Source organism: Fringilla coelebs (genome assembly GCF_963513975.1).
Source record: "Fringilla coelebs genome assembly, chromosome: 29".
NCBI classification, from domain to species: Eukaryota; Metazoa; Chordata; class Aves; order Passeriformes; family Fringillidae; genus Fringilla; species Fringilla coelebs.
Window position 1 is genome coordinate 829,334 of NC_140055.1, and position 23,790 is coordinate 853,123.

General features: G+C 56.6%; 1 protein-coding gene across 1 annotated transcript in view; it reads left to right on the forward strand.

Moving 5' to 3' along the window:
• The window catches only part of INTS3 (integrator complex subunit 3), a 33,281-nt gene that overhangs the window by 3,298 nt on the left and 6,193 nt on the right, over nucleotides 1-23,790 (forward strand). The window contains 18 exon segments of the mRNA XM_084222951.1: nucleotides 189-273; nucleotides 1,602-1,640; nucleotides 1,643-1,667; nucleotides 3,245-3,389; nucleotides 7,149-7,278; nucleotides 8,584-8,681; nucleotides 11,114-11,305; nucleotides 12,034-12,121; nucleotides 12,701-12,780; nucleotides 13,648-13,739; nucleotides 14,475-14,581; nucleotides 14,783-14,902; nucleotides 16,655-16,784; nucleotides 17,389-17,443; nucleotides 18,742-18,845; nucleotides 19,906-19,950; nucleotides 20,578-20,697; nucleotides 21,754-21,907. Of these exon segments, the coding sequence (XP_084079077.1) occupies nucleotides 189-273; nucleotides 1,602-1,640; nucleotides 1,643-1,667; nucleotides 3,245-3,389; nucleotides 7,149-7,278; nucleotides 8,584-8,681; nucleotides 11,114-11,305; nucleotides 12,034-12,121; nucleotides 12,701-12,780; nucleotides 13,648-13,739; nucleotides 14,475-14,581; nucleotides 14,783-14,902; nucleotides 16,655-16,784; nucleotides 17,389-17,443; nucleotides 18,742-18,845; nucleotides 19,906-19,950; nucleotides 20,578-20,697; nucleotides 21,754-21,907 (1,809 nt within the window).

Consider the following 23,790-nt stretch of genomic DNA (forward strand, 5'->3'; position numbering starts at 1 on the left):
GTCCTGGAGGGTTATGGGGGTCTCTGATCCCAAATCTCGTGTGCAGCTGCCGTGGCTGCTGTGGTGAGGGGTGGGATTGGGGTCCTGGGGTAGGATTGGGGTGGGATTGGGGTGCTGGGGTGGGGATTGGGGTCCTGGGGGTCCCTGGGGGTCCCTGGGGGTCCCTGACCCCCCCTCTCCGTGTGCAGCTGCTGTGGCTGCTGCGGGAGCTGGTGAAGAGCGGCGTGCTGGGAGCTGATGGAGTCTGCATGACCTTCATGAAACAGATTGCAGGTGGGCTGGGAATGCTGGGAATGGGACTGGGAATGGTGGGGATGGCTGGGGATCCTTGGGATGTGGGCTGGGAATGGCTGGGGATCCCCTGGATCTGAGCTGGGAATCCTCAGGTTCTGAACTGGGAATTGCTGGGATTCCTTAGGACCTGGGCTGGAAATCCTTGGGAACTGAGCCAGGAATCCTCAGGATCTGGGCTGGGAATTTTTGGGATCTGGGGTGGGAATCCCCAGATCTAAGCCAGGAATCCTTGGGATCTGAGCTGGGAATTGCTGGGAATCCTTGGGATCTGAGCTGGGAATCCCCCAGATCTGGTCCTGGGAATTCCTAGGACCTGAGCCAGGAATCCCCAGGATCTGAGTTGGGAATCCTTGGGATCTGGGCCAGGAATCCCAGGGTCTGAGCCAGGAATCCTCAGGATTTGAGCTGGGAATCCCCCAGATCTGAGCTGGGAATCCTTGGGATCTGAGCTGGGAATCCTTGGGATCTGAGCTGGAATCCTTGGGATCCAGGCCCAGCTCCTCCATCCCTCGGGAATCCCGCCCCGATCCCGATCCCGCCTTTCCGGAGCCTCTTCCGTGTTCCCTGGAATTGTGTCCCCACTCGTGTCCCTGGCTGGGAGGGAGGGAGGGAGCAGTGGGAAAATCCCTGGGAAAGGAATCCCTGGGAAAGGAATCCCTGGAAAAAGGAATCCCTGGATAAGGAATCCCTGGATAAGGAATCCCTGGGTCGCTCCTGCCCTTCAGGGCCCCTCTGGCTCGCACTCCCTGCCCTCCTCTGCCATCCCAGTGTCTGCACCTGCCAGTTCTCCCTGCTTTTCCCATGGTTTTCCATGGTTCTCCATGATTTTCCCTGGTTTTCCCAGTTTTTCCCTGGTTTTCCCTGATTCTCCCTGCTTTTCCCAGTTTTCCCTGATTTTCACTGATTTCCATGGTTCTTCATGGTTCTCCATGGTTTTCCCAGTTTTTCCCTGGTTCTCCCTGGTCTCCATGGGGAGCCTCCCTGGGATCAAAGGAATGGGAGCAGGCAGCTCCCAAATCCCCCTGCTCCATATCCCAGCTCCCAAATCCCAAATCCCAGTGCTCCAATTCCCAAATCCCCCTGCTCCATATCCCAGCTCCCAAATCCCCCTGCTGCATCCCAGATCCCAAATCCCCCTGCTCCATATCCCAGCTCCAAATTCCAAATCCCAGTGCTCCATATCCCAAATCCCAAATCCCCCTGCTCCATAACCCAATTCTTAAATCCCAAATCCCCCTGCTCCATCCCAAATCCCCTTGCTCCATCCATCCATCCTTCCCAGCTCTTTTTCCCTGTTCTTTTTCCAGGTGGGGACGTGACTGCCAAGAACATCTGGCTGGCAGAGAACGTCTGGAGATCCTGACAGAGCAAAGGTAACCCCTGGGAACCCCCAGGACACATCCCTGCCCTTCCCACATTCCCAGACCAGGAATTCCCAGCAAGGCCGAACATCCCCGAATCCCCTGCAGGGCTGAGGAGCAGGCGTGGCTCGGGCCCAGCATCCCGGGAATGTTTCCTTCCCAAACTTCCTGAGCCATGGGGGAGGTTTTTCCTTTGGGAGCAGCAGCCTGGAGTTGATTGCCCCAAAAGTTTCCTGTGTTTGGGCAGCTCCTGCTGCGGGCTGGGCCATCTGGGAAGCTCATCCTGGAGGAGCCGCAGAATTCCCGGATTCAGGATCGCCCAGGCAGGGCTGGGAGTGGCTTTGGAGCAGCAGTGGATTCCCTGAAATCTGGGATTGTCCCAGGGAGCTGCTCCAGCCTTTTCCCAGCTGGATTTGTCCTGGGATTGTTTTTCCTGGGATTGTTTTTCCTGGGATTGTTTTTCCTGGGATTCGGCTCCCAGAGCCGTCTGGGACACTCCAGGCCTGGGCTGGATTTTCCAGTGTTCATCAATCCTGTGTTCATCATCAATGTATTTATCAGTGAATAGCTGTATCATTTAATATCTTTATTATTTATTAGCTTTATTAATTAATTCATCTCTCAGTTATTAATTAACACCTTTATTGATGCCCTGGCTGATGGTTCCAGGTGACACCAACCCCGTCCCCCCTTTGCCACTGGCCCATTCCCGGTGTTCCCTCCCCACAAAGACATCATTTAATATCTTTACTATTTATTATCTTTATTAATTCACACATTCCCCAATTAATACATGTATTAATGAATTTTTTAATCACTTCTACTGATGCCCTGGCTGATGGTTCCAGGTGACCCCAGCCCCGTCCCCCCTTTGCCGCTTGCACCATTCCCTGCCTGCCTCTGATCCCACAAAGATATAATTTGATATCTTTATAATTTATTATCTTTATTAATTAAAACATTTATTTATTTATTTATTTATTTATTTATTTATTCATTCATTCATTTATTTATTTATTATTTGATCACCTTTACTGGTGATGGTTCCAGGTGACACCAACCCCGTCCCCCCTTTCCTGCTCTCCCCATTCCCGGTGTTCCCTCCCCACGAAGATATAATTTAATATCTTTATTATTTATTATCTTTATTAGTTAACACATTCCCCAATTAATACACTTATTAATTAATTAATTAATTGATTGATTTATTAATAATTTAATCACCTTTGCTGGTGCCCTGGCTGATGGTTCCAGGTGACCCCAGCCCCGTCCCCCCTTTCCCGCTCGCCCCATTCCCGGTGTTCCGTCCCCACAAAGATATAATTTAATATCTTTATTATTTATTATCTTTAATAATTAAAACATTTATTTATTTATTTATTTGTTTATTTATTTATTTATTTATTTATTTATTTATTTATTTATTATTTGATCACCTTTACTGGTGATGGTTCCAGGTGACACCAGCCCTGTCCCCCCTTTCCCGCTCGCCCCATTCCCGGTGTTCCCTGCCCCGATCCCACGGAATTCCCCGGGATCCCGTCCCCGCTCGGGGCTGGGCTGATTTGGGGTGGATTTGGGGTTTCCAGGGAGTGGGTGCTGAAGAGCAGCCTGCTGGTGGCCATGGCTGTGTACACCTACCTGAGGCTCATCGTGGACCACCACGGCACGGCCGCGCTGCAGGCGCTGCGCCAGAAGGAGGTGGAGTTCTGTGTGTGCCTGCTCCGGGAGAGGGTGAGTGGGATTGGGATTGGGAATGGGATTGGGATGGGATTGGGAATGGGATTGGAGTTCTGTGTGTGCCTGCTCCGGGAGAGGGTGAGTGGGACTGGGATTGGGAATGGGATTGGAGTTCTGTGTGTGCCTGCTCCGGGAGAGGGTGAGTGGGATTGGGATTGGGAATGGGATTGGGATTGGGAATGGGAATGGGATTGGAGTTCTGTGTGTGCCTGCTCCGGGAGAGGGTGAGTGGGACTGGGATTGGGAATGGGATTGGGATTGGGAATGGGATGGGATTGGGAATGGGATTGGGATGGGATTGGAGTTCTGTGTGTGCCTGCTCCGGGAGAGGGTGAGTGGGATTGGGATTGGGAATGGGATGGGATTGGGGTGGGATGGGATTGGGAGTGGGATTGGAGTTCTGTGTGTGCCTGCTCCGGGAGAGGGTGAGTGGGATTGGGATTGGGAATGGGATTGGGATTGGGGTGGGATGGGATTGGGAGTGGGATTGGAGTTCTGTGTGTGCCTGCTCCGGGAGAGGGTGAGTGGGATTGGGATTGGGAATGGGATTGGGATTGGGAATGGGATGGGATTGGGGTGGGATGGGATTGGAGTTCTGTGTGTGCCTGCTCCGGGAGAGGGTGAGTGGGATTGGGATTGGGATTGGGAATGGGATTGGGATTGGGAATGGGATTGGGATTGGGGTGGGATGGGATTGGAGTTCTGTGTGTGCCTGCTCCGGGAGAGGGTGAGTGGGACTGGGATTGGGAATGGGATTGGGATTGGGGTGGGATGGGATTGGAGTTCTGTGTGTGCCTGCTCCGGGAGAGGGTGAGTGGGATTGGGATTGGGAATGGGATTGGGATTGGGAATGGGATGGGATTGGAGTTCTGTGTGTGCCTGCTCCAGGAGAGGGTGAGTGGGAATGGGATTGGGAATGGGATTGGGATTGGGGTGGGATGGGATTGGGAATGGGATTGGAGTTCTGTGTGTGCCTGCTCCAGGAGAGGGTGAGTGGGATTGGGATTGGGATTGGGATTGGGGTGGGATGGGATTGGGAGTGGGATTGGAGTTCTGTGTGTGCCTGCTCCGGGAGAGGGTGAGTGGGAATGGGACTGGGATTGGGATTGGGAATGGGATTGGGAATGGGATTGGAGTTCTGTGTGTGCCTGCTCCGGGAGAGGGTGAGTGGGATTGGGATTGGGAATGGGATTGGGATTGGGAATGGGATGGGATTGGAGTTCTGTGTGTGCCTGCTCCGGGAGAGGGTGAGTGGGATTGGGATTGGGAATGGGATTGGGAATGGGATTGGGGTGGGATGGGATTGGGAATGGGATTGGAGTTCTGTGTGTGCCTGCTCCGGGAGAGGGTGAGTGGGAATGGGATTGGGATTGGGGTGGAATGGGATTGGGAATGGGATTGGAGTTCTGTGTGTGCCTGCTCCGGGAGAGGGTGAGTGGGAATGGGATTGGGAATGGGATTGGGAATGGGATTGGGGTGGGATGGGATTGGGAATGGGATTGGAGTTCTGTGTGTGCCTGCTCCGGGAGAGGGTGAGTGGGATTGGGATTGGGAATGGGGTGGGAATGGGATGGTATTGGAGTGGGATTGGCATGAGATTGGGAATGGGATTGGGGTGGGATTGGGATCCTGCATTTCCCTGTTCAGGGAGAGGGTGAGTGCCTGGAGTGGGATTGGGAATGGGGTGGGAATGGGGTTGGCATTGGGATCCTGCCTCTCCCTGCTCCGGGGTGGGATCCTGCTCCCCTGGGAAGGGCCGGGAACGCCCCAGTTTGGGGAGGGGGCCCAGCAGCAGCTCCAGGCCTGGTCTGGCCCTGGCTGGAGCAGGAGCTGCCCCGGGGCTGGGATCTGTCCCAAACCCTCAAATCCTCCCCCAGCTCCCGCCAGGATCCGCCCGCATTCCTGGGGGAGCGTGGCAGATTTATGGGATTTGTGCGCTGGTTGTTTGCTTTGGGAGGGAGAACATTCCAGAATGGCTGCTGAGCTTCCCTGCCTGTGCCCCCCACCCCAGCCTGGCCGGAGCCAGGGGAGGAGGAGGAGGAGGAGCAGGGGGATTTTCAGAGATTGTTTTATGGGATTTCCATGGATTGTTCCGTGGGATTTTCCCCCCTCCCCGCTCCCTTTTCTCAGTTCTTGGATTGTTCCATGGGATTTTCATGGATTGCCTCATGGGATTTTCCCAGTTCATGGATTGTTTTAAGGGATTTTCATGGATTGTTTCATGGGATTTCCCCCTTTTTCCCAGTTCATGGACTGTTCCATGGGATTCCCATGGATTATTGAATGGCATTCCCATGGATTATCCCATTGCATTCCCCCTTTTTCACAGTTCATGGACTGTTCCATGGGATTCCCATGTATTATTTAATGGCATTCCCATGGATTATTCCATTGGATTTTCCCCTTTTTCCCAGTTCATGGACTGTTCCATGGATTATTTAATGGGATTTCCATGGATTATCCCATTGGATTTTCCCCTTTCCCAGTTCATGGATTGTTTTATGGCATTCCCATGGATTATTTAATGGCATTCCCATGGATTATCCCATTGGATTTTCCCCCTTTTTCCCAGTTCATGGACTGTTCCATGGATTATTTAATGGCATTCCCATGGATTATCCCATTGCATTCCCCCTTTCCCAGTTCATGGACTGTTCCATGGGGTTTCCATGGATTATTTAATGGCATTCCCATGGATTATCCCATTGGATTTTCCCCTTTTCCCAGTTCATGGACTGTTCCATGGATTATTTAATGGCATTCCCATGGATTATCCCATTGGATTTTCCCCTTTTCCCAGTTCATGGACTGTTCCATGGGGTTTCCATGGATTGTTCCAAGGGGTTTCCATGGATGGTTCCATGGCATTCCCATGGATTATCCCATTGCATTCCCCCTTTCCCAGTTCATGGACTGTTCCATGGCATTCCCATGGATTATCCCATTGGATTTTCCTCTTTCCCAGTTCATGGATTGTTTTATGGCATTCCCATGGATGGTTCCATGGCATTCCCATGGATTATCCCATTGGATTTTCCTGGAGTGTTTCCTGGATTGTTTTATGGGGTTTCCATGGATGGTTCCATGACATTCCCATTGGATTTTCCCCCTTTTTCCCAGTTCATGGACTGTTTTATGGCATTCCCATGGATTATTTAATGGCATTCCCATTGGATTTTCCCCTTGGATTTTCCCAGTTCATGGACTGTTTCCTGGATTGTTTTATGGCATTCCCATGGATGATTCCATGGCATTCCCATGGATTTTCCCCTTGGATTTTCCCAGTTCATGGACTGTTCCATGGGGTTTCCATGGATGGTTCCATGACATTCCCATTGGATTTTTCCCTTTTTCCCAGTTCATGGACTGTTTCCTGGATTGTTTTATGGGGTTTCCATGGATGGTTCCATGACATTCCCATTGGATTTTTCCCTTTTTCCCAGTTCATGGACTGTTCCATGGGGTTTCCATGGATGGTTCCATGACATTCCCATTGGATTTTCCCCTTGGATTTTCCCAGTTCATGGACTGTTCCATGGGGTTTCCATGGATGGTTCCATGACATTCCCATTGGATTTTCCCCCTTTTTCCCAGTTCATGGACTGTTTTATGGCATTCCCATGGATTATTTAATGGCATTCCCATTGGATTTTCCCCTTTCCCAGTTCATGGACTGTTTCCTGGATTGTTTTATGGGGTTTCCATGGATGGTTCCATGGCATTCCCATGGATTTTCCCCTTGGATTTTCCCAGTTCATGGACTGTTTCATGATCGGCCGGGACCTGGTGCGCCTGCTGCAGAACGTGGCGCGCATCCCCGAGTTCGAGCAGCTCTGGAAGGACATCCTGCACAACCCCCAGGTGCTCAGCCCGCAGTTCACAGGTGGGCACCGGCCTGCAGCAGCCCCTCCTCCCCCTCCACCGGGATTTCCACGATTTTCCCAATTCTGGGGTTTTTCCAGGGGTTTTCCCGATGGGATTTTTGTTGGCAGAGCGACCGAAGTGTCTTTTGTTTCCTTGAAAAGGAAAGGAGCTTGGGAGTTAATTTCTTTAATTAGGTAAAAATTGCATCTCTAGGATTAAGGAACTCCACCTTAAACTTTTAAAGAACTTTACCTTAAACTTTTAAAGAACTTCACTTTAAACTTTTAAAGAACTTCTTAAACTTTTAAAGAACTTCGCCTTAAATTTATAAAGAACTTCACCTTAAACTTTTAAAGAACTTCACCTTAAACTTTTAAAGGACTTCTCCTTAAACTTTTAAAGGACTTCACTTTAAACTTTAAAGAACTTCACTTTAAATTTAAGGATTTAAGTCTGGCCTAAGTGAAAAAGATGAGAATAAAACCTGATTGCTTTTGTCAAGTGTTTTACCAAAAACAAAAACCTCTTGCTGAAAACTCGGGGAAAACTCAGGGAAAACTCAAGGAAAACTCGAGGAAAAATTGAGGAAAACTCAAGGAAAGCTTGAGGAAAACTCGAGGAAAAATTGAGGAAAACTCGAGGAAAAATTGAGGAAAACTCGAGGAAAAATTAAGGAAAACTTGAAAAACCTTAAGAAAAACTTTATAAAAACTTAGAATAACTTAAGAAAAACTTACTTTAAAAAAACTTTTAAAAAGCTTAAAAATAAACTAAAAAAAAAAAAAACTTAAAAAATATTTTAGAAAAACTTAAGACGAACTTAAATCCTGGGATCCTTAAATGGTGCTGCTCCTTCCTGGCTCCGCCTTTTTCCAGGGTTTCTCCTCCCTGGAATTGTTCCAAGCTGGGTTGGAACAACCTGATCCCACTGGGAATTTGTCCCTGGGATGATTCCAGCCCGAGCCAGGCTGCAATTCCAGGACAATCAGAGTTCCTCCCCTTAATTAAGTGATTTAAAAGGTGAGCAGAGCCTGGAGAATCTCCATGAAAAAAAGCAGGAATTCCAGGAGTGGCACTTCCATGGGATTTAATTCCTGCCAGCGGCCTCATTCCATGGGAAGAGCGATGGATTATTTGCAATTAATTAAATTCCTATAAATTATTCCCTTCTCTGGGCACTTCCCAGCAGCACCTGGATGCAGCAATCCCAGGGAAATGGGGAACACTCTGGAACATTCCAGTGAAATCCCTCAGGGAAGCCCTCAGGACACGTTTTGAGCCTTTTTCCACCCAAATTCCCCGAATTCCCTTTTCCCTGTCCCAGGTGTGCTGCAGCTCCTGCAGTCCAGGACCTCCCGCAAGTTCCTGGCGTGTCGCCTCACGCCCGACATGGAGACCAAGCTGCTCTTCATGACCTCCCGGGTAAAAACCCCCTGGATTCCCTCCCAAATTCCACCTGGATTCCCAAATTCCACCTGGATTCCCTCCCAAATTCCCCTGGATTCCCAAATTCCACCTGGATTCCCAGATTCCACCTGGACTCCCTCCTAAATCCCTCTGGATTCCCAGATTCCACCTGGATTCCCAGATTCCACCTGGATTCCATCCTAAAACCCCCCTGGATTCCCAGATTCCACCTGGATTCCCAAATTCCTGATGGGTTCCCAAATTCCTGATGGGTTCCATCCTAACTCCGCCCTGGATACCCAGATTCCACCTGGATTCCCTCCCAAATTCCCCTGGATTCCCAGATTCCACCTGGATTTCCAGATTCCACTTGGATTCCCAAATTCCTGAGGGGTTCCATCCTAACTCCGCCCTGGATTCCCAAATTCCACCTGGATTCCCTCCCAAATTCCTGAGGGGTTCCCTCCTAAATTCCCCCTAGGTTCCCAAATTCCACCTGGATTTCCAGATTCCACCTGGATTCCCAAATTCCTGATGGGTTCCGTCCTGAATCCCCCCTGGATTCCCAAATTCCTGAGGGGTTCCATCCTAAATCCCCCCTGGATTCCCAAATTCCTGATGGGTTCCATCCTGAATTCCCCCCTGGATTCCCTCTCAAATTCCCCCAGCTCAGGGTCTGCTTGTCCCCACTGCCAGCCCTGTCCCCGTGTCCCCAGCTGTGTCCTGTGTCCCCAGCTGTGTCCTGTGTCCCCAGCTGTGTCCCCAGCCCTGTCCCCATGTCCCCAGCCCTGTCCCCAGCCCTGTCCCATGTCCCCAGCTGTGTCCCCATGTCCCCAGCTGTGTCCCCATGTCCCCATCCCTGTCCCCAGGTGCGGTTCGGGCAGCAGAAGCGCTACCAGGACTGGTTCCAGCGGCAGTACCTGTCCCTATTCCTGTCCCCAGCTGTGTCCCCATGTCCCCAGCAGTGTCCCCATGTCCCTGTGCCTGTCCCCAGGTGCGCTTTGGGCAGCAGAAGCGCTACCAGGACTGGTTCCAGCGGCAGTACCTGTCCCTGTCCCATGTCCCCAGCAGTGTCCCCATGTCCCCAGCTGTGTCCCCATGTCCCTGTCCCTGTCCCCAGGTGCGGTTTGGGCAGCAGAAGCGCTACCAGGACTGGTTCCAGCGGCAGTACCTGTCCCTGTCCCGTGTCCCAATCCCTGTCCCGTGTCCCCAGCCCTGTCCCATGTCCCCAGCCCTGTCCCCAGCCCTGTCCGATGTCCCCAGCTGTGTCCCTATGTCCCCAGCTGTGTCCCCATGTCCCCAGCCCTGTCCCATGTCCCCATCCGTGTCCCCAGGTGCGCTTTGGGCAGCAGAAGCGCTACCAGGACTGGTTCCAGCGGCAGTACCTGTCCCTGTCCTGTGTCCCCAGCCCTGTCCCATGTCCCCAGCCCTGTCCCATGTCCCTGTCCCTGTCCCCATGTCCCCAGCTGTGTCCCCATGTCCCCAGCTGTGTCCCATGTCCCCAGCCCTGTCCCATGTCCCTGTCCCTGTCCCCATGTCCCCAGCTGTGTCCCCATGTCCCCAGCTGTGTCCCCATGTCCCCAGCAGTGTCCCCATGTCCCTGTCCCTGTCCCCAGGTGCGGTTTGGGCAGCAGAAGCGCTACCAGGACTGGTTCCAGCGGCAGTACCTGTCCCTGTCCTGTGTCCCCAGCAGTGTCCCCATGTCCCCAGCTGTGTCCCCATGTCCCTGTGCCTGTCCCCAGGTGCGGTTTGGGCAGCAGAAGCGCTACCAGGACTGGTTCCAGCGGCAGTACCTGTCCCTGTCCCATGTCCCCATTCCTGTCCCCAGCTGTGTCCCCATGTCCCCAGCCCTGTCCCGTGTCCCCAGCCGTGTCCCCAGGTGCAGTTTGGGCAGCAGAAGCGCTACCAGGACTGGTTCCAGCGGCAGTACCTGTCCCTGTCCTGTGTCCCCAGCCCTGTCCCATGTCCCCAGCAGTGTCCCCATGTCCCCAGCAGTGTCCCCATGTCCCTGTCCCCAGGTGCGCTTTGGGCAGCAGAAGCGCTACCAGGACTGGTTCTAGCAGCAGTACCTGTCCCTGTCCCGTGTCCCCAGCTGTGTCCCCATGTCCCCAGCCGTGTCCCCATGTCCCTGTGCCTGTCCCCAGGTGCGGTTTGGGCAGCAGAAGCGCTACCAGGACTGGTTCCAGCGGCAGTACCTGTCCCTATTCCTGTCCCCAGCTGTGTCCCCAGCAGTGTCCCCATGTCCCCAGCTGTGTCCCCAGCCCTGTCCTGTGTCCCCAGCCATGTCCCATGTCCCCGTCCGTGTCCCCAGGTGCGGTTTGGGCAGCAGAAGCGCTACCAGGACTGGTTCCAGCGGCAGTACCTGTCCCTATTCCTGTCCCCAGCTGTGTCCCCAGCCCTGTCCCATGTCCCCAGCTGTGTCCCCATGTCCCCATCCATGTCCCCAGGTGCGCTTTGGGCAGCAGAAGCGCTACCAGGACTGGTTCCAGCGGCAGTACCTGTCCACCCCCGACAGCCAGTCGCTGCGCTGTGACCTGATCCGCTACATCTGCGGCGTGGTGCACCCGTCCAACGAGGTGCTGAGCTCCGACATCCTGCCCCGCTGGGCCATCATCGGCTGGCTGCTCACCACCTGCACGGTCTGCACCCCAAAAACGGGCATGGGGGGCTGGGGGAGACCTGAAATGGGGTGCAGGATGGGAGAACCCCAAAATGGGCACAGGATGGGCTGGGGGAGCCCAGAAATGGGGTGCACGATGGGAGAACCCCAAAACAGGCACAGGGGGGCTGGGGGAGACCTGAAATGGGCATGGGATGGGCTGGGGGAGCCCAAAATGGGGTGCAGGATGGGAGAACCCCAAAACGGGCATGGGATTGGCCAGGAGAACCCAAAAATGGGGCACAGGATGGGCTGGGAACGGGAACATCCCAAAACCAGGAGCATCCCAAAACTGGGGTACAGGATGGGCTTGGAAATGGGAACATCCCAAAACCAGGAGCAAGAACATCCTAAAAATGGGGCCCAGGATGGGCTTGGGAATGGGAACATCCCAAAAGTGGGGCACAGGATGGGCTTGGAATGGGAACATCCCAAAACCAGGAACATCCCAAAACTAGGGCCCAGGATGGGCTTGGGAATGGGAACATCCCAAAAATGGGGCCCAGGATGTCCTGGGAGCAGCTGATCCCAGCAGGGGGAAGAGCAGAGGTCAGGGATGCCAAGAGGGGTCTTGGAGGATTCTGGGGGGCTCTTGGAGGTTTCCCAGCGCTGAGTTTGGGCCTGGAGGGTCTCAGGGTGTCCTGGAGGGGTCCTGGAGGGATCCTGGAATGTTCATGGAATGTTCTGGGGCTTTGGGGTCTTGTGCAGTCGAACGTGGCTGCGTCCAACGCCAAGCTGGCTCTGTTCTACGACTGGCTCTTCTTCAACCCCGAGAAGGACAGCATCATGAACATCGGTCTGTGGGGCCGGGAGCCGGGGCTGGGATCCATGGGGATCCACTTTGGGATGGGGTCCATGGGATCTGCCTTGGGGTGGGGTCCTGGGGTGGGATCTGCCTTGGGATGGGATCCTGGGGTGGGATCTGCCTTGGGATGGGATCCTGGGGTGGGATCCGCCTTGGGGTGGGATCCATGGGATGTTCCTGGGGTGGGATCCGCCTTGGGATGGGATCCTGGGGCAGGGATCCATGGGGATCTGCCTTGGGATGGGATCTTGGGGCAGGGATCCATGGGGATCCACTTTGGGGTGGGATTCTGGGATAGGATCTGCCTTGGGGTGGGGTCCTGGGCCAGGATCCATGGGGATCCACCTTGGGATGGGATCCTGGGCTGGGATCCACCTTGGGCTGCGATCCTGGGATCTTCCCAGGGTGGGATCCATGGGGTCATTGTGACCCACGGGCAGGGCAGGACCCGACTGCCCCTCAGCCCCTGGATCCAGCCTGTCCTGACCCCATGGATCCAGCCCCGGGAGCAGGGTTTGGGGTCTTTGGGGTCTCTGGGGTCCCTGGGTCTCACCCCTCTCCCTCCCCCAGAGCCTGCCATCCTGGTCATGCACCACTCCATGAAGCCCCACCCGGCCATCACGGCCACGCTGCTGGATTTCATGTGCAGGGTGAGGATCCTCCTTCTCCAGGGAATTCCAGGGGTGGGGAGAGCTGGGGGGAACTGCTGGGACCCAAAAATCCCACCCAAAATAATTCCAAACAGCTTTTCCCTGAGATTTCCCCCCAGTGCATCCCTCTGGGTTCCAGAGTCATCTGAAATCTCCTTTATCCCAAATTATCCCCAGCACTTGGTGGGAAGATTCCAGAGCACCCCTCCTTTTCCAGGGAGTTCCCAGGGGTGGGGAGAGAGCTGCTGGGCTCCACAAATCCCCAAAACCAAAATTCCAAACAGCTTTTCCCTGGGATTCCCCTCCCAGTGCATCCCTCTGGGTTCCGGACTGAACCTCCTCCCCCATCCCAAATTGAGGAGGGATTTTTCCCTTTGCTCCCAAATTATCCCCAGCACTTGGTGGGAAAAATCCAGAGCATTCCTGGAGCTTTGGGTCCATGTGGCATCCATTACTGCCACCAAACCCTGCCTGTGCTGGAGGAAAAACCTTCTGGATTGTTCCCTGCTGGAATTCCTGGCCCGGCCCCGTCCCTAGGGAGGGGAGGGAATGATCCAGAACGATCCCAGTCCCATCCCAGGGCAGCTTCCAGGAATCCCAGGGCAGCTTCCAGGAATCCCAGGGCAGCTTCCAGGAATCCCAGGGGAGGGCTGGGGCTGTTTCTGGGCAGAGCCTGGAGCTCCATCCCTCCCTCCCAGTCCAAACTGGGATCTCCCAGCTCCAGGCAGGGAATCCCAGCCTGGATCCAAGGCCTGCCCAGAGCCCTTCTCCCTTTATCCCTGCAGCTGGAATTTCCTGGCCCTGGCAGGGATTTCCTCCCACTCCCAGAGCCCTAACCCTGCTCTCCCCACCCCGGATCTCTTCCAGATCATTCCCAATTTTTACCCCCCTCTGGAAGCCCACGTCCGGCAGGGGGTCTTCAACTCCCTCACCCACATCGTGGAGAAGCGAGTCCTGGCGTAAGAGCCTCCCGGTTTTCCCACTTTTTTCCCGAATTTCCAGCGTGGATGCAGCTGCTCCCTGCTCCCCTGGGCCTCTCCTGGAGCTCTGGGTTCAGCCAGGAAAATTTGGGATCAGCCAGAGTTGGACTGGGGGAAAAGGGACGGGGGAGAGAGGGAATTGGGGTTTCCCTGGAATTCCAGCCCTTTTCCCATTCCAGTGAGGGGAAAGAGGGAATTGGGGTTTCCCAGGAATTCCAGCCCATTCTCCCATTCCAATGAAGGAAAAGGGACAGGGGGAAAGAGGGAATTGGGGTTTCCCTGGAATTCCAGCCCATTCTCCCATTCCAGTGAGGGAAAAGAGGAAATTTGGATTTCCCAGGAATTCCAGCTCCTTCTCCCATTCCAATGGGGAAAAAGGGAATGGGGGATTAAGAAATTGAGATTTCCCAGGAATTCCAACCCATTCTCCCATTCCCACGTTCTGGTGGCACAGGTGAGGGGATCCCAATGGGAGAAAAGAGGGAATTGGGATTTCCCAGGAATTCCAGCCCCTTCTCCCATTCCAATGAAGGAAAAGGGATGGAGAAAAGAGGGAATTGGGCTTTCCCAGGAATTCCAACCCTTTCCCCACGTTCTGGTGGCACAGGAGGGGATCCCAGGTGACAAACCTGGCCCCCAGCATTCCCAGGGGGATGATGAGCCCCCATCCCAGCCGGGATTTTCCCAGATTTTTCCCTGTCCCATCCCCCACAGGCACCTGGCCCCGCTCTTTGACAACCCCAAGCTGGACAAGGAGCTCCGGGCCATGCTCAGGGAGAAATTCCCGGAATTCTGCAGCTCTCCCTCACCCCCCATCGAAGGTAGGGAGATCCCCTGAGGGAATTTTCCCTGGAATTCCTCCAGGATGGGTCGGGGAGAGCAGTTTGGGGAGTTCAGCTGGGATTTAGGGAATGGCTCCAGCGCTCCCCCTGCCCTTCCCAAAGCACCTCAGCCCTTCCCTGGGGCTGGAATTTTTTGGGAGAAGCCTCACCTGCCCCCCCCCTCCCACCTCTTGCTGCCAGTGAAAATCGAGGAGCCGGTTGCCATGGAGATGGAGAATCACCTGGAGAAGGATGACGGTTGCTATGACAACGCCGAGGCCGCCTTCAGCGACGATGAGGAGGAGCTGAGCAGCAAAGGAGGTGAGGGAGGCCCTGGAATTCCCCAGGGACACCCAGCAGGCTGCAGGATTCCCTCCACACCTCGGCCAGGAGCTGATTCCCAAAAATCAGGAGCTGATCTCCCTGGAGATCCCAGTTTTCCTCCTGCAGGAAGAGCTGATTCCCAAATCCCAGGAGTTGATCCTACTGGGAAGCTCTGCAGGAGCTGATCCCCAAATCCCAGGAGCTGATTCCCAAAAATCAGGAGCTGATCTCACTGGGAAATCCCAGATTTCCTCCTTCTGGGAGGCTCTGGGGGAGCTGATTCCCAAAAATCAGGAGCTGATTCCCAAATCCCAGGAGCTGATTCCCAAATCCCAGGAGCTGATTCCCAAAAATCAGGAGCTGATCCCACTGGGAAATCCCAGATTTCCTCCTGCAGGAGGAGCTGATTCCCAAATCCCAGGAGCTGATCCCCAAATCCCAGGAGCTGATTCCCAAAAATCAGGAGCTGATCCCCAGATCCCAGGAGCTGATCCCCAAATCCCAGGAGTTGATCCCCAAATCCCAGGATCTGATCCCCAAATCCCAGGAGCTGATCCCCAGATCCCAGGAGTTGATTCCCAAATCCCAGGAGCTGATCCCCAAATCCCAGGATCTGATCCCCAAATCCCAGGAGCTGATCCTGCTGGAGATCCTGGATTTCCTCTGCAGGGAGGCTCTGGAGGAGCTGATCCCCAAATCCCAGGAGCTGATTCCCAAAAATCAGGAGCTGATCCCACTGGGAAATCCCAGATTTCCTCCTGCAGGAGGAGCTGATTCCCAAATCCCAGGAGTTGATCCTACTGGGAAGCTCTGCAGGAGCTGATCCCCAAATCCCAGGAGCTGATTCCCAAAAATCAGGAGCTGATCCCCAAATCCCAGGAGCTGATTCCCAAAAATCAGGAGCTGATTCCCAAAAATCAGGAGTTGATCCCCAAATCCCAGGAGCTGATTCCCAAAAATCAGGAGCTGATTCCCAAAAATCAGGAGTTGATCCCCAAATCCCAGGAGCTGATCCCACTGGGAAATCCCGGATTTCCTCCTTCTGGGAGGCTCTGGAGGAGCTGATCCCCAGATCCCAGGAGCTGATTCCCAAATCCCCTGGTTCTGGATCTGTGCCCAAAACCTTTGTTCCCTTTCCTGGGCTGTTCCCAGGAGCTCAGAGCGTTTTTCCAGCCTCACATCCCAGCTGGTGTCACCCAAATCCCAAATCTGGAGCCGTTCCCAGCCTCGCTGCTCGGATCCCTGTGGAATTCCTGCCCTGCCAGGGGGGCTTCAGAACCCCAACCCCAAATTGTGCTTCCTTGTGAACGTTGGAGGGTCAAGTTTGGGAATCCCAATCCCAAATTGTTCCTCCTTGGAATGGAGACACTTTGGGAACGTTGGAGGATCAGATTTGGGAATCCCAATCCCAATTTCTGCTTCCTTGTGAATGTTGGAGGATCAGATTTGGGAATCCAAATTTCTCCCTCCCTGGGAACGTTGGAGGGTCAGGGAATCCCAATCCCAATTTCTCCCTCCTTGGGAAGGTTGGAGGGTCAGATTTGGGAATCCCAATCCCAATTTCTCCCTCCCTGGGAAGGTTGGAGGCTCAGGTGTGGGAATGGGGGCTGAGCAGGGACCACAATCCCAGACATTCCCAATGTTTGGGTCCCTTCCCAGGGAAGGGAAGGCAGGATCCAGGACAGGGACTGCTGGGAAGGAGGAAAATCCCTCCTTTCCCTGGGAGTGAGGGGGAATTCCCGCTTTCAGGCAAGAAGAGGGAGTTCAGGTTCCATCCCATCAAGGAATCCATCGTGGAGGAGCCCGTGGACATCACGCCCTTCCTGGAGCAGCTGGACGAGTCCCTGAAGGACAAAGTGCTGCAGCTGCAGAAGGGCAGGTGGGGCCATTCCCGTCCCCATTCCTGTCCCCATTCCCATTCCCATCCCCATTCCTGTCCCCATTCCCCATTCCCCTTCCCATTCCCGTTTCGTCCCCGTTCCCGTCCCCGTTCCCGTCCCCGTTCCCGTCCCCATTCCCCATCCCCATTCCCATCCCCATTCCCATCCCCATTCCCATCCCCATTCCCATCCCCATTCCCATCCCCATTCCCATCCCCATTCCCCATCCCCATTCCCGTCCCCATTCCCGTCCCCATTCCCCATTCCCATCCCCATCCCCATTCCCATCCCCATTCCCATCCCCATTCCCATCCCCATTCCCATCCCCATTCCCATCCCCATTCCCATCCCCATCCCCATTCCCATCCCCATTCCCATTCCCATCCCCATTCCCCGTCCCCATCCCCGTCCCCATTCCCGTCCCCATTCCCATCCCCATTTCCCATTCCCGTCCCCGTTCCCATCCCCATCCCCATCCCCATTCTCCAACCCCATCCCATCCCATCCCCACTCCGATCCCCACTGCCCCTCCCAGCGCTCCCAGTGCTCCCAGTGCTCCCAGTGCTCCCAGTAACGGGGGCTCCTGTCCCTGTGCTGCTGCAGTGACACGGAGGCGCAGTGCGAGGTGATGCAGGAGATCGTGGATCAGGTCCTGGAGGTAACGGAGCTGGGGGGATCTGGGATCTGGGATCTGTCCTGGGGGGAATCTAGGATCCATCCTATATGGGATCTGTCCTGGGGGGGAACTGGGATGTGTCCTGGGTGGAATTTGGGATCCATCCCTGGCAGGATCCAGGATCCATCCCTGCAGTGGTTTGGGATCCCTGGTGCTGGAACCCCTCCAGAGCAGCCTGGGATCCGTTCCCCTGTCCCCTCCCCGTGCCAGGACCTGTCCCCCTGTCCCCTCCCTGTGCCAGGCAGGGCCCGAGCTGTCCCCTGTCCCCTCAGGCAGGCTCTGAGCTGTCCCTGTCCCCTCTGAGCTGTCCCTGTCCCCTCCCTGTCCCCTCCCTGTCCCCCCTGTCCCCGCTGAGCCCTCCCTGTCCCCGCAGGAGGATTTTGACTCGGATCAGCTCTTGGTGCCATCCCTGTCCCTCCTGAGCTGTCCCCTGTCCCCTCCCTGTCCCTCCTGAGCTGTCCCTGTCCCCCCTGAGCTGTCCCTGTCCCCTCCCTGTCCCTCCTGAGCTGTCCCTGTCCCTCCTGAGCTGTCCCCTGTCCCCCCTGAGCTGTCCCTGTCCCCTCCCTGTCCCCGCAGGAGGATTTTGACTCGGATCAGCTCTCGGTGCCATCCCTGTCCCTCCTGAGCTGTCCCCTGTCCCCCCTGTCCCCTCCCTGTCCCTGCTGAGCCCTCCCTGTCCCCTCGGGCAGGCTCTGAGCTGTCCCTGTCCCCTCTGAGCTGTCCCCTATCCCCTCCCTGTCCCCCCTGAGCCATCCCTGTCCCTCCTGAGCTGTCCCCTCTCCCCCCTGTCCTCTCCCTGTCCCCTCCCTGTCCCCCCTGTCCCCTCCCTGTCCCCGCTGAGCCCTCCCTGTCCCGCAGGAGGATTTTGACTCGGAGCAGCTCTCGGTGCCATCCCTGTCCCTCCTGAGCTGTCCCTGTCCCCTCCCTGTCCCCCCTGAGCTGTCCCCTGTCCCCTCTGAGCTGTCCCTGTCCCCTCCCTGTCCCCCCTGTCCCCTCCCTGTCCCCCCTGAGCCATCCCTGTCCCCTCCCTGTCCCGCAGGAGGATTTTGACTCGGAGCAGCTCTCAGTGCCATCCCTGTCCCTCCTGAGCTGTCCCCTGTCCCCCCTGAGCTGTCCCTGTCCCCTCCCTGTCCCTCCTGAGCTGTCCCTGTCCCCCCTGAGCCATCCCTGTCCCCCCTGAGCTGTCCCCTGTCCCCTCCCTGTCCCCCCTGTCCCCTCCCTGTCCCCCTGAGCTGTCCCTGTCCCCCCTGAGCTGTCCCTGTCCCCTCCCTGTCCCGCAGGAGGATTTTGACTCGGAGCAGCTCTCGGTGCTCGCCTCGTGCCTGCAGGAGCTCTTCAAGGCCCATTTCCGCGGGGAGGTGCTGCCGGAGGAGATCACCGAGGAGTAAGGGCTGGGACCCCTCCCCAGAGACCCCCACCCTGGGCCCCCCACCCTGAGCCCCTTCCCCTGTGCCCCCTCCCTGAGCCCCCCACCCTGTGTCCCTTAATTCCTGGAAAACTCAGAGGGATCCAGGGCTGTTCTCATTCCTGGAAAATCCAGGAGGGATCCAGGGCTGTTCTTGTTCCCATTCCTGGGAAATCCCAGAGGGATCCGGGGCTGTTCTCATTCCTGGGAAATCCCGAGGGATCCAGGGCTTTTCCCATTCCTGGAAACCTCAGAGGGATCCAGGGCTGTTCCCATTCCTGGGAAAATCCAGAAGGATCCAGGGCTGTTCCTGTGCCCATTCCTGAGAAATCCTGGAGAGATCCAGGGCTGTTCCCATTCCTGGAAACCTCAGAGGGATCCAGGGCTTTTCCTGTCCCATTCCTGGAAATCCTGGAGGGATCCAGGGCTGTTCCCACTCCTGGAAATCCCGAGGGATCCGGGGCTGTTCCTGTGCCCATTCCTGGGAAATCCTGGAGGGATCCAGGGCTGTTCCCATTCCTGGGAAATCCCAAGGGATCCAGGGCTGTTCTTGTTCCCATTCCTGGGAAATCCCGAGGGATCCAGGGTTGTTCCTTTGTCATTCCTGGAAACCTCAGAGGGATCCAGGGTTGTTCCCATTCCTGGAAACCTCAGCAGGATCCAGGGCTGTTCCCATTCCTGGGAATCCCAAGGCATCCAGGGCTGTTCCCATTCCTGGGAATCCCAAGGCATCCAGGGCTGTTCCCATTCCTGGGAATCCCAAGGCATCCAGGGCTGTTCCCATTCCTGGGAATCCCGAGGGATCCGGGGCTGTTCCCATTCCTGGAAATCCCGAGGGATCCGGGGCTGTTCCCATTCCTGGGAATCCCGAGGGATCTGGGGCTGTTCCCACTCCTGGGAATCCCGAGGGATCCGGGGCTGTTCCCATTCCTGGGAATCCCGAGGGATCCGGGGCTGTTCCCACTCCTGGGAAATCCCGAGGGATCCGGGGCTGTTCCCGTGCCCCTCCCGGGGGCTCAGAGCGTCCGTCTGTCCCCAGGTCCCTGGAGGAGTCCGTGGGGAAGCCGCTGTACCTGATATTCCGGTGGGTCCCGTCCCCAACCCCGTCCTGCACCCCCCAAAAGCCCCGGGGAGGTTCCCAGCCCATTCCCAGCGGGAAATCCGGGGGGTTTTGGGGGTTTTTTGGGGTTTTTTGGGGCGTTTTTGGGGGGCTTTGGGGGTATTTTTGGGGGGGGGTTGTTTTTTTGGGGTTTTTTTTGGGTTTTTGGGGTGTTTTGGGTTTTTTTTGGGTTTTGGGGGTTTTTGGGGTGGTTTTTTTTTTGGATTTTTGGCTTTTTGGGTTTTTTGGGGGGGGGGTTGGGGGTTCTTTGGGGTTTTTGGAGGGTTTTTTGGGTTTTTGGGGGGGGGGTTGGGGGGTTTTTGTTGTTTTGGGGGTTTTTTTTGTTTTTTGGGGTTTTGTGGGGGTTTTTGGGGGGTTTTGGGGGTTCTTTGGGGGTTTGGGGTTTCTTTTTTGGTTTTTTGGGGGGGTTTTGGGGTTTTTTTTGGGGTTCTTTAGGGGTTTTGGGTTTTTTGGGGTTTTTTTAGGGTTTTGGGGGTTCTTTGGGGTTTTTTGGGGGTTCTTTGGGGTTTTGTGAGGTTTTGGGGAGTTTTTGGGTTTCTTTGGGGGTTTTGGGGTCCCGGTTCTCCCGGTGACATTCCCGCTGTGCCCAAGGAACCTGTGCCAGATGCAGGAGGACAACAGCGGCTTCTCGCTGCTGCTGGACCTGCTCTCCGAGCTCTACCAGAAGCAGCCCAAGATTGGCTACCACCTGCTCTACTACCTGCGGGCCAGGTGAGGCCCCGGCCCCGCCCTGCGCAGGCCCCTCCCCTCAGCTGGGCCCCACCCTGCTCTGACTCCTCCCCCTCAGCTGGGCCCCGCCCTGCTCTGACCCCTCCCCCTGAGCTGGGCCCCGCCCTGCTCTGACTCCGCCCTCTCATTTGGGCCCCACCCTGCTCTGACTCCTCCCCTGCAACTGGGCCCCGCCCTGCTTGGACCCTCCCTCTTTCATGTGACTCCTCCCCCTCACCTGGGCCACGCCCTCTTACCTGCATCCCTCCCCTGCCTGTACCTGTCCCTGTCCCTGGTGGTGGTGTGGCTCAGGTGTGTGCCAGCTGTGTCCCAGCTGTGTCAGGTGTGTCCCAGCTGTGTCAGGTGTGTCCCAGCTGTGTCAGGTGTGTGCCAGCAGTGCCAGGTGTGTGCCAGCAGTGCCAGCTGTGTGCCAGCTGTGTGCCGGCCATGCCAGCTGCGTGCCAGCTCTGTCAGGTGTGTCCCAGCTCTGTCAGGTGTGTCCCAGCAGTGCCAGGTGTGTGCCAGCTGTGTCAGGTGTGTGCCAGGTGTGTCCCAGCAGTGCCAGGTGTGTGCCAGCTGTGCGCGAGCTGTGTGCCAGCCGTGCCAGATGTGTCCCAGCTGTGTGCCCGGTGCCAGGTGCGCTGTGTCCCAGCCATGTGCCAGGTGCCAGGTGTGTCCCAGCTGTGCCCGGTGCCAGGTGTACCTGGTGCCAGGTGTGTCCCAGCCATGCCAGGTGTGCCCGGTGCCAGGTGTGCCTGGTGCCAGGTGTGTCCCAGCCATGCCAGGTGTGCCCGGTGCCAGGTGTGCCTGGTGCCAGGTGTGTCCCAGCCATGCCAGGTGTGTCCCAGCCATGCCAGGTGTGCCCGGTGCCAGGTGTGCCCGGTGCCAGGTGTGTCCCAGCCATGCCAGGTGTGCCCGGTGCCAGGTGTGCCAGGTGCCAGGTGCGCTGTGTCCCAGCCGTGCCCAGTGTGCCCAGGTGTGTCCCAGCCATGCCAGGTGTGCCCGGTGCCAGGTGTGCCCGGTGCCAGGTGCCAGGTGCCAGGTGCGCTGTGTCCCCAGCAAGGCGGCGCTGGGCAGGATGGGGCTCTACGAGTCGTTCGCCCAGGCCACGCAGCTGGGGGAGCTGCACACCTGCCTGATGATGGACATGAAGGCGTGCCAGGAGGACGACGTGCGCCTGCTCTGCTTCCTCACGCCCTCCATCTACACCGAGGTGAGCCCTCACCTGCCCAGGTGTGCTCCAAATCCCGTCCCAGGTGTGCCCCAGATCCTGTCCCAGGTGTGCCCCAAATCCCGTCCCAGGTGTGCCCTGAGCGCCAGGTGTGCCCCAAATCCTGTCCCAGGTGTGCCCCAAATCCTGTCCCAGGTGTGCCCCAAATCCTGCTCCAGGTGAGCCCTGAGTGCGAGGTGTGCCCCAAATCCCATGCCAGGTGTGCCCCAAATCCCATCCCAGGTGTGCCCCAAATCCCATCCCAGGTGTGCCCCAAATCCCATCCCAGGTGTGCCCTAAATGCCGTCCCAGGTGTGCCCCAGGTCCTGCTCCAGGTGAGCCCTGAGTGCCAGGGGTGCCCCAGGTCCAGGTCCAGGTGTGCCCCACATCCCATCCCAGGTGTGTCCCAAATTCTGTCCCAGGTTTGCCCCAAATCCCGCTCCAGGTTTGCCCCAGGTCCTGTCCCAGGTGGGTCCTGACCCCATCCCAGGGGTGCTACAGGTCCCATCCCAGTTGTGCCCCAAATCCCATCCCAGGTGTGTCCTGAGCCCATCTCAGCTGTGCTGCAGCAGAGAATCCCCAAAAATTCTCTCTAAATTCAGAGAATCCCTGAAATTCTCTCTAAATTGAGAAACCTGCAGCCATGGAATGTGCAGCTGGATCCCTGCCCATCCTTGGGATCCGTCCTGGGGCAGGCTGAGGCTGTTCCCCACGCTGATCCCAAATCCAGGATCCCTTCCAGGGCAGGATCCCACTGTTCCCCACGCTGATCCCAAATTCAGGATCCCTTCCAGGGCAGGATCCCACTGTTCCCTGTGCTGATCCCAAATCCAGGATCCATCCCAGGGCAGGATCCGGCTGTTCCCTGTGCTGATCCCAAACCCAGGATCCCTCCCAGGGCAGGCTCAGGCTGTTCCCCACGCTGATCCCAAATCCCAGGGCAGGCTCAGGCTGTTCCCCACACTGATCCCAAATCCAGGATCCATCCCAGGGCAGGCTGAGGCTGTTCCCTGTGCTGATCCCAAATCCCAGGGCAGGCTCAGGCTGTTCCCTGTGCTGATCCCAAATCCCAGGGCAGGCTGAAGCTGTTCCCCACACTGATCCCAAATCCAGGATCCATCCCAGGGCAGGCTCAGGCTGTTCCACACCGATCCCAAATCCCAGGGCAGGCTGAGGCTGTTCCCCACGCTGATCCCAAATCCAGGATCCATCCCAGGGCAGGCTCAGGCTGTTCCCCACACTGATCCCAAATCCCAGGGCAGGCTCAGGCTGTTTTCCACACTGATCCCAAATCCAGGATCCATCCCAGGGCAGGCTCAGGCTGTTCCACACACTGATCCCAAATCCCAGGGCAGGCTCAGGCTGTTCCCCACGCTGATCCCAAATCCAGGATCCATCCCAGGGCAGGCTCAGGCTGTTCCCAAATCCCAGGATCCATCCCAGGGCAGGCCAGGCTGTTCCCCACACTGATCCCAAATCCCAGGGCAGGCTCAGGCTGTTTTCCACGCTGATCCCAAATCCCAGGATCCTTCCCAGGGCAGGCTGAGGCTGTTCCCCACGCTGATCCCAAATCCCAGGGCAGGCTCAGGCTGTTCCCCACACTGATCCCAAATCCCGGATCCATCCCAGGGCAGGCTCAGGCTGTTCCCTGTGCTGATCCCAAATCCCAGGGCAGGCTCAGGCTGATCCCAAATCCCGGATCCATCCCAGGGCCCATCCCTCTCCCTCGGCGCCGCCGTTCCCGCCCTTGGCTCCTGCCCTGATTGATTTTGTGTTTCCTGCGGGGCCCTGGAGCAGGGAGCAGAGCCAGGAGAGGGAAAACAGGGAATTCCAGAGCCTCGGCTGACGGCTGCCCCCCGCTGGAGCTTTTCCCGGCAGTTTGGGGG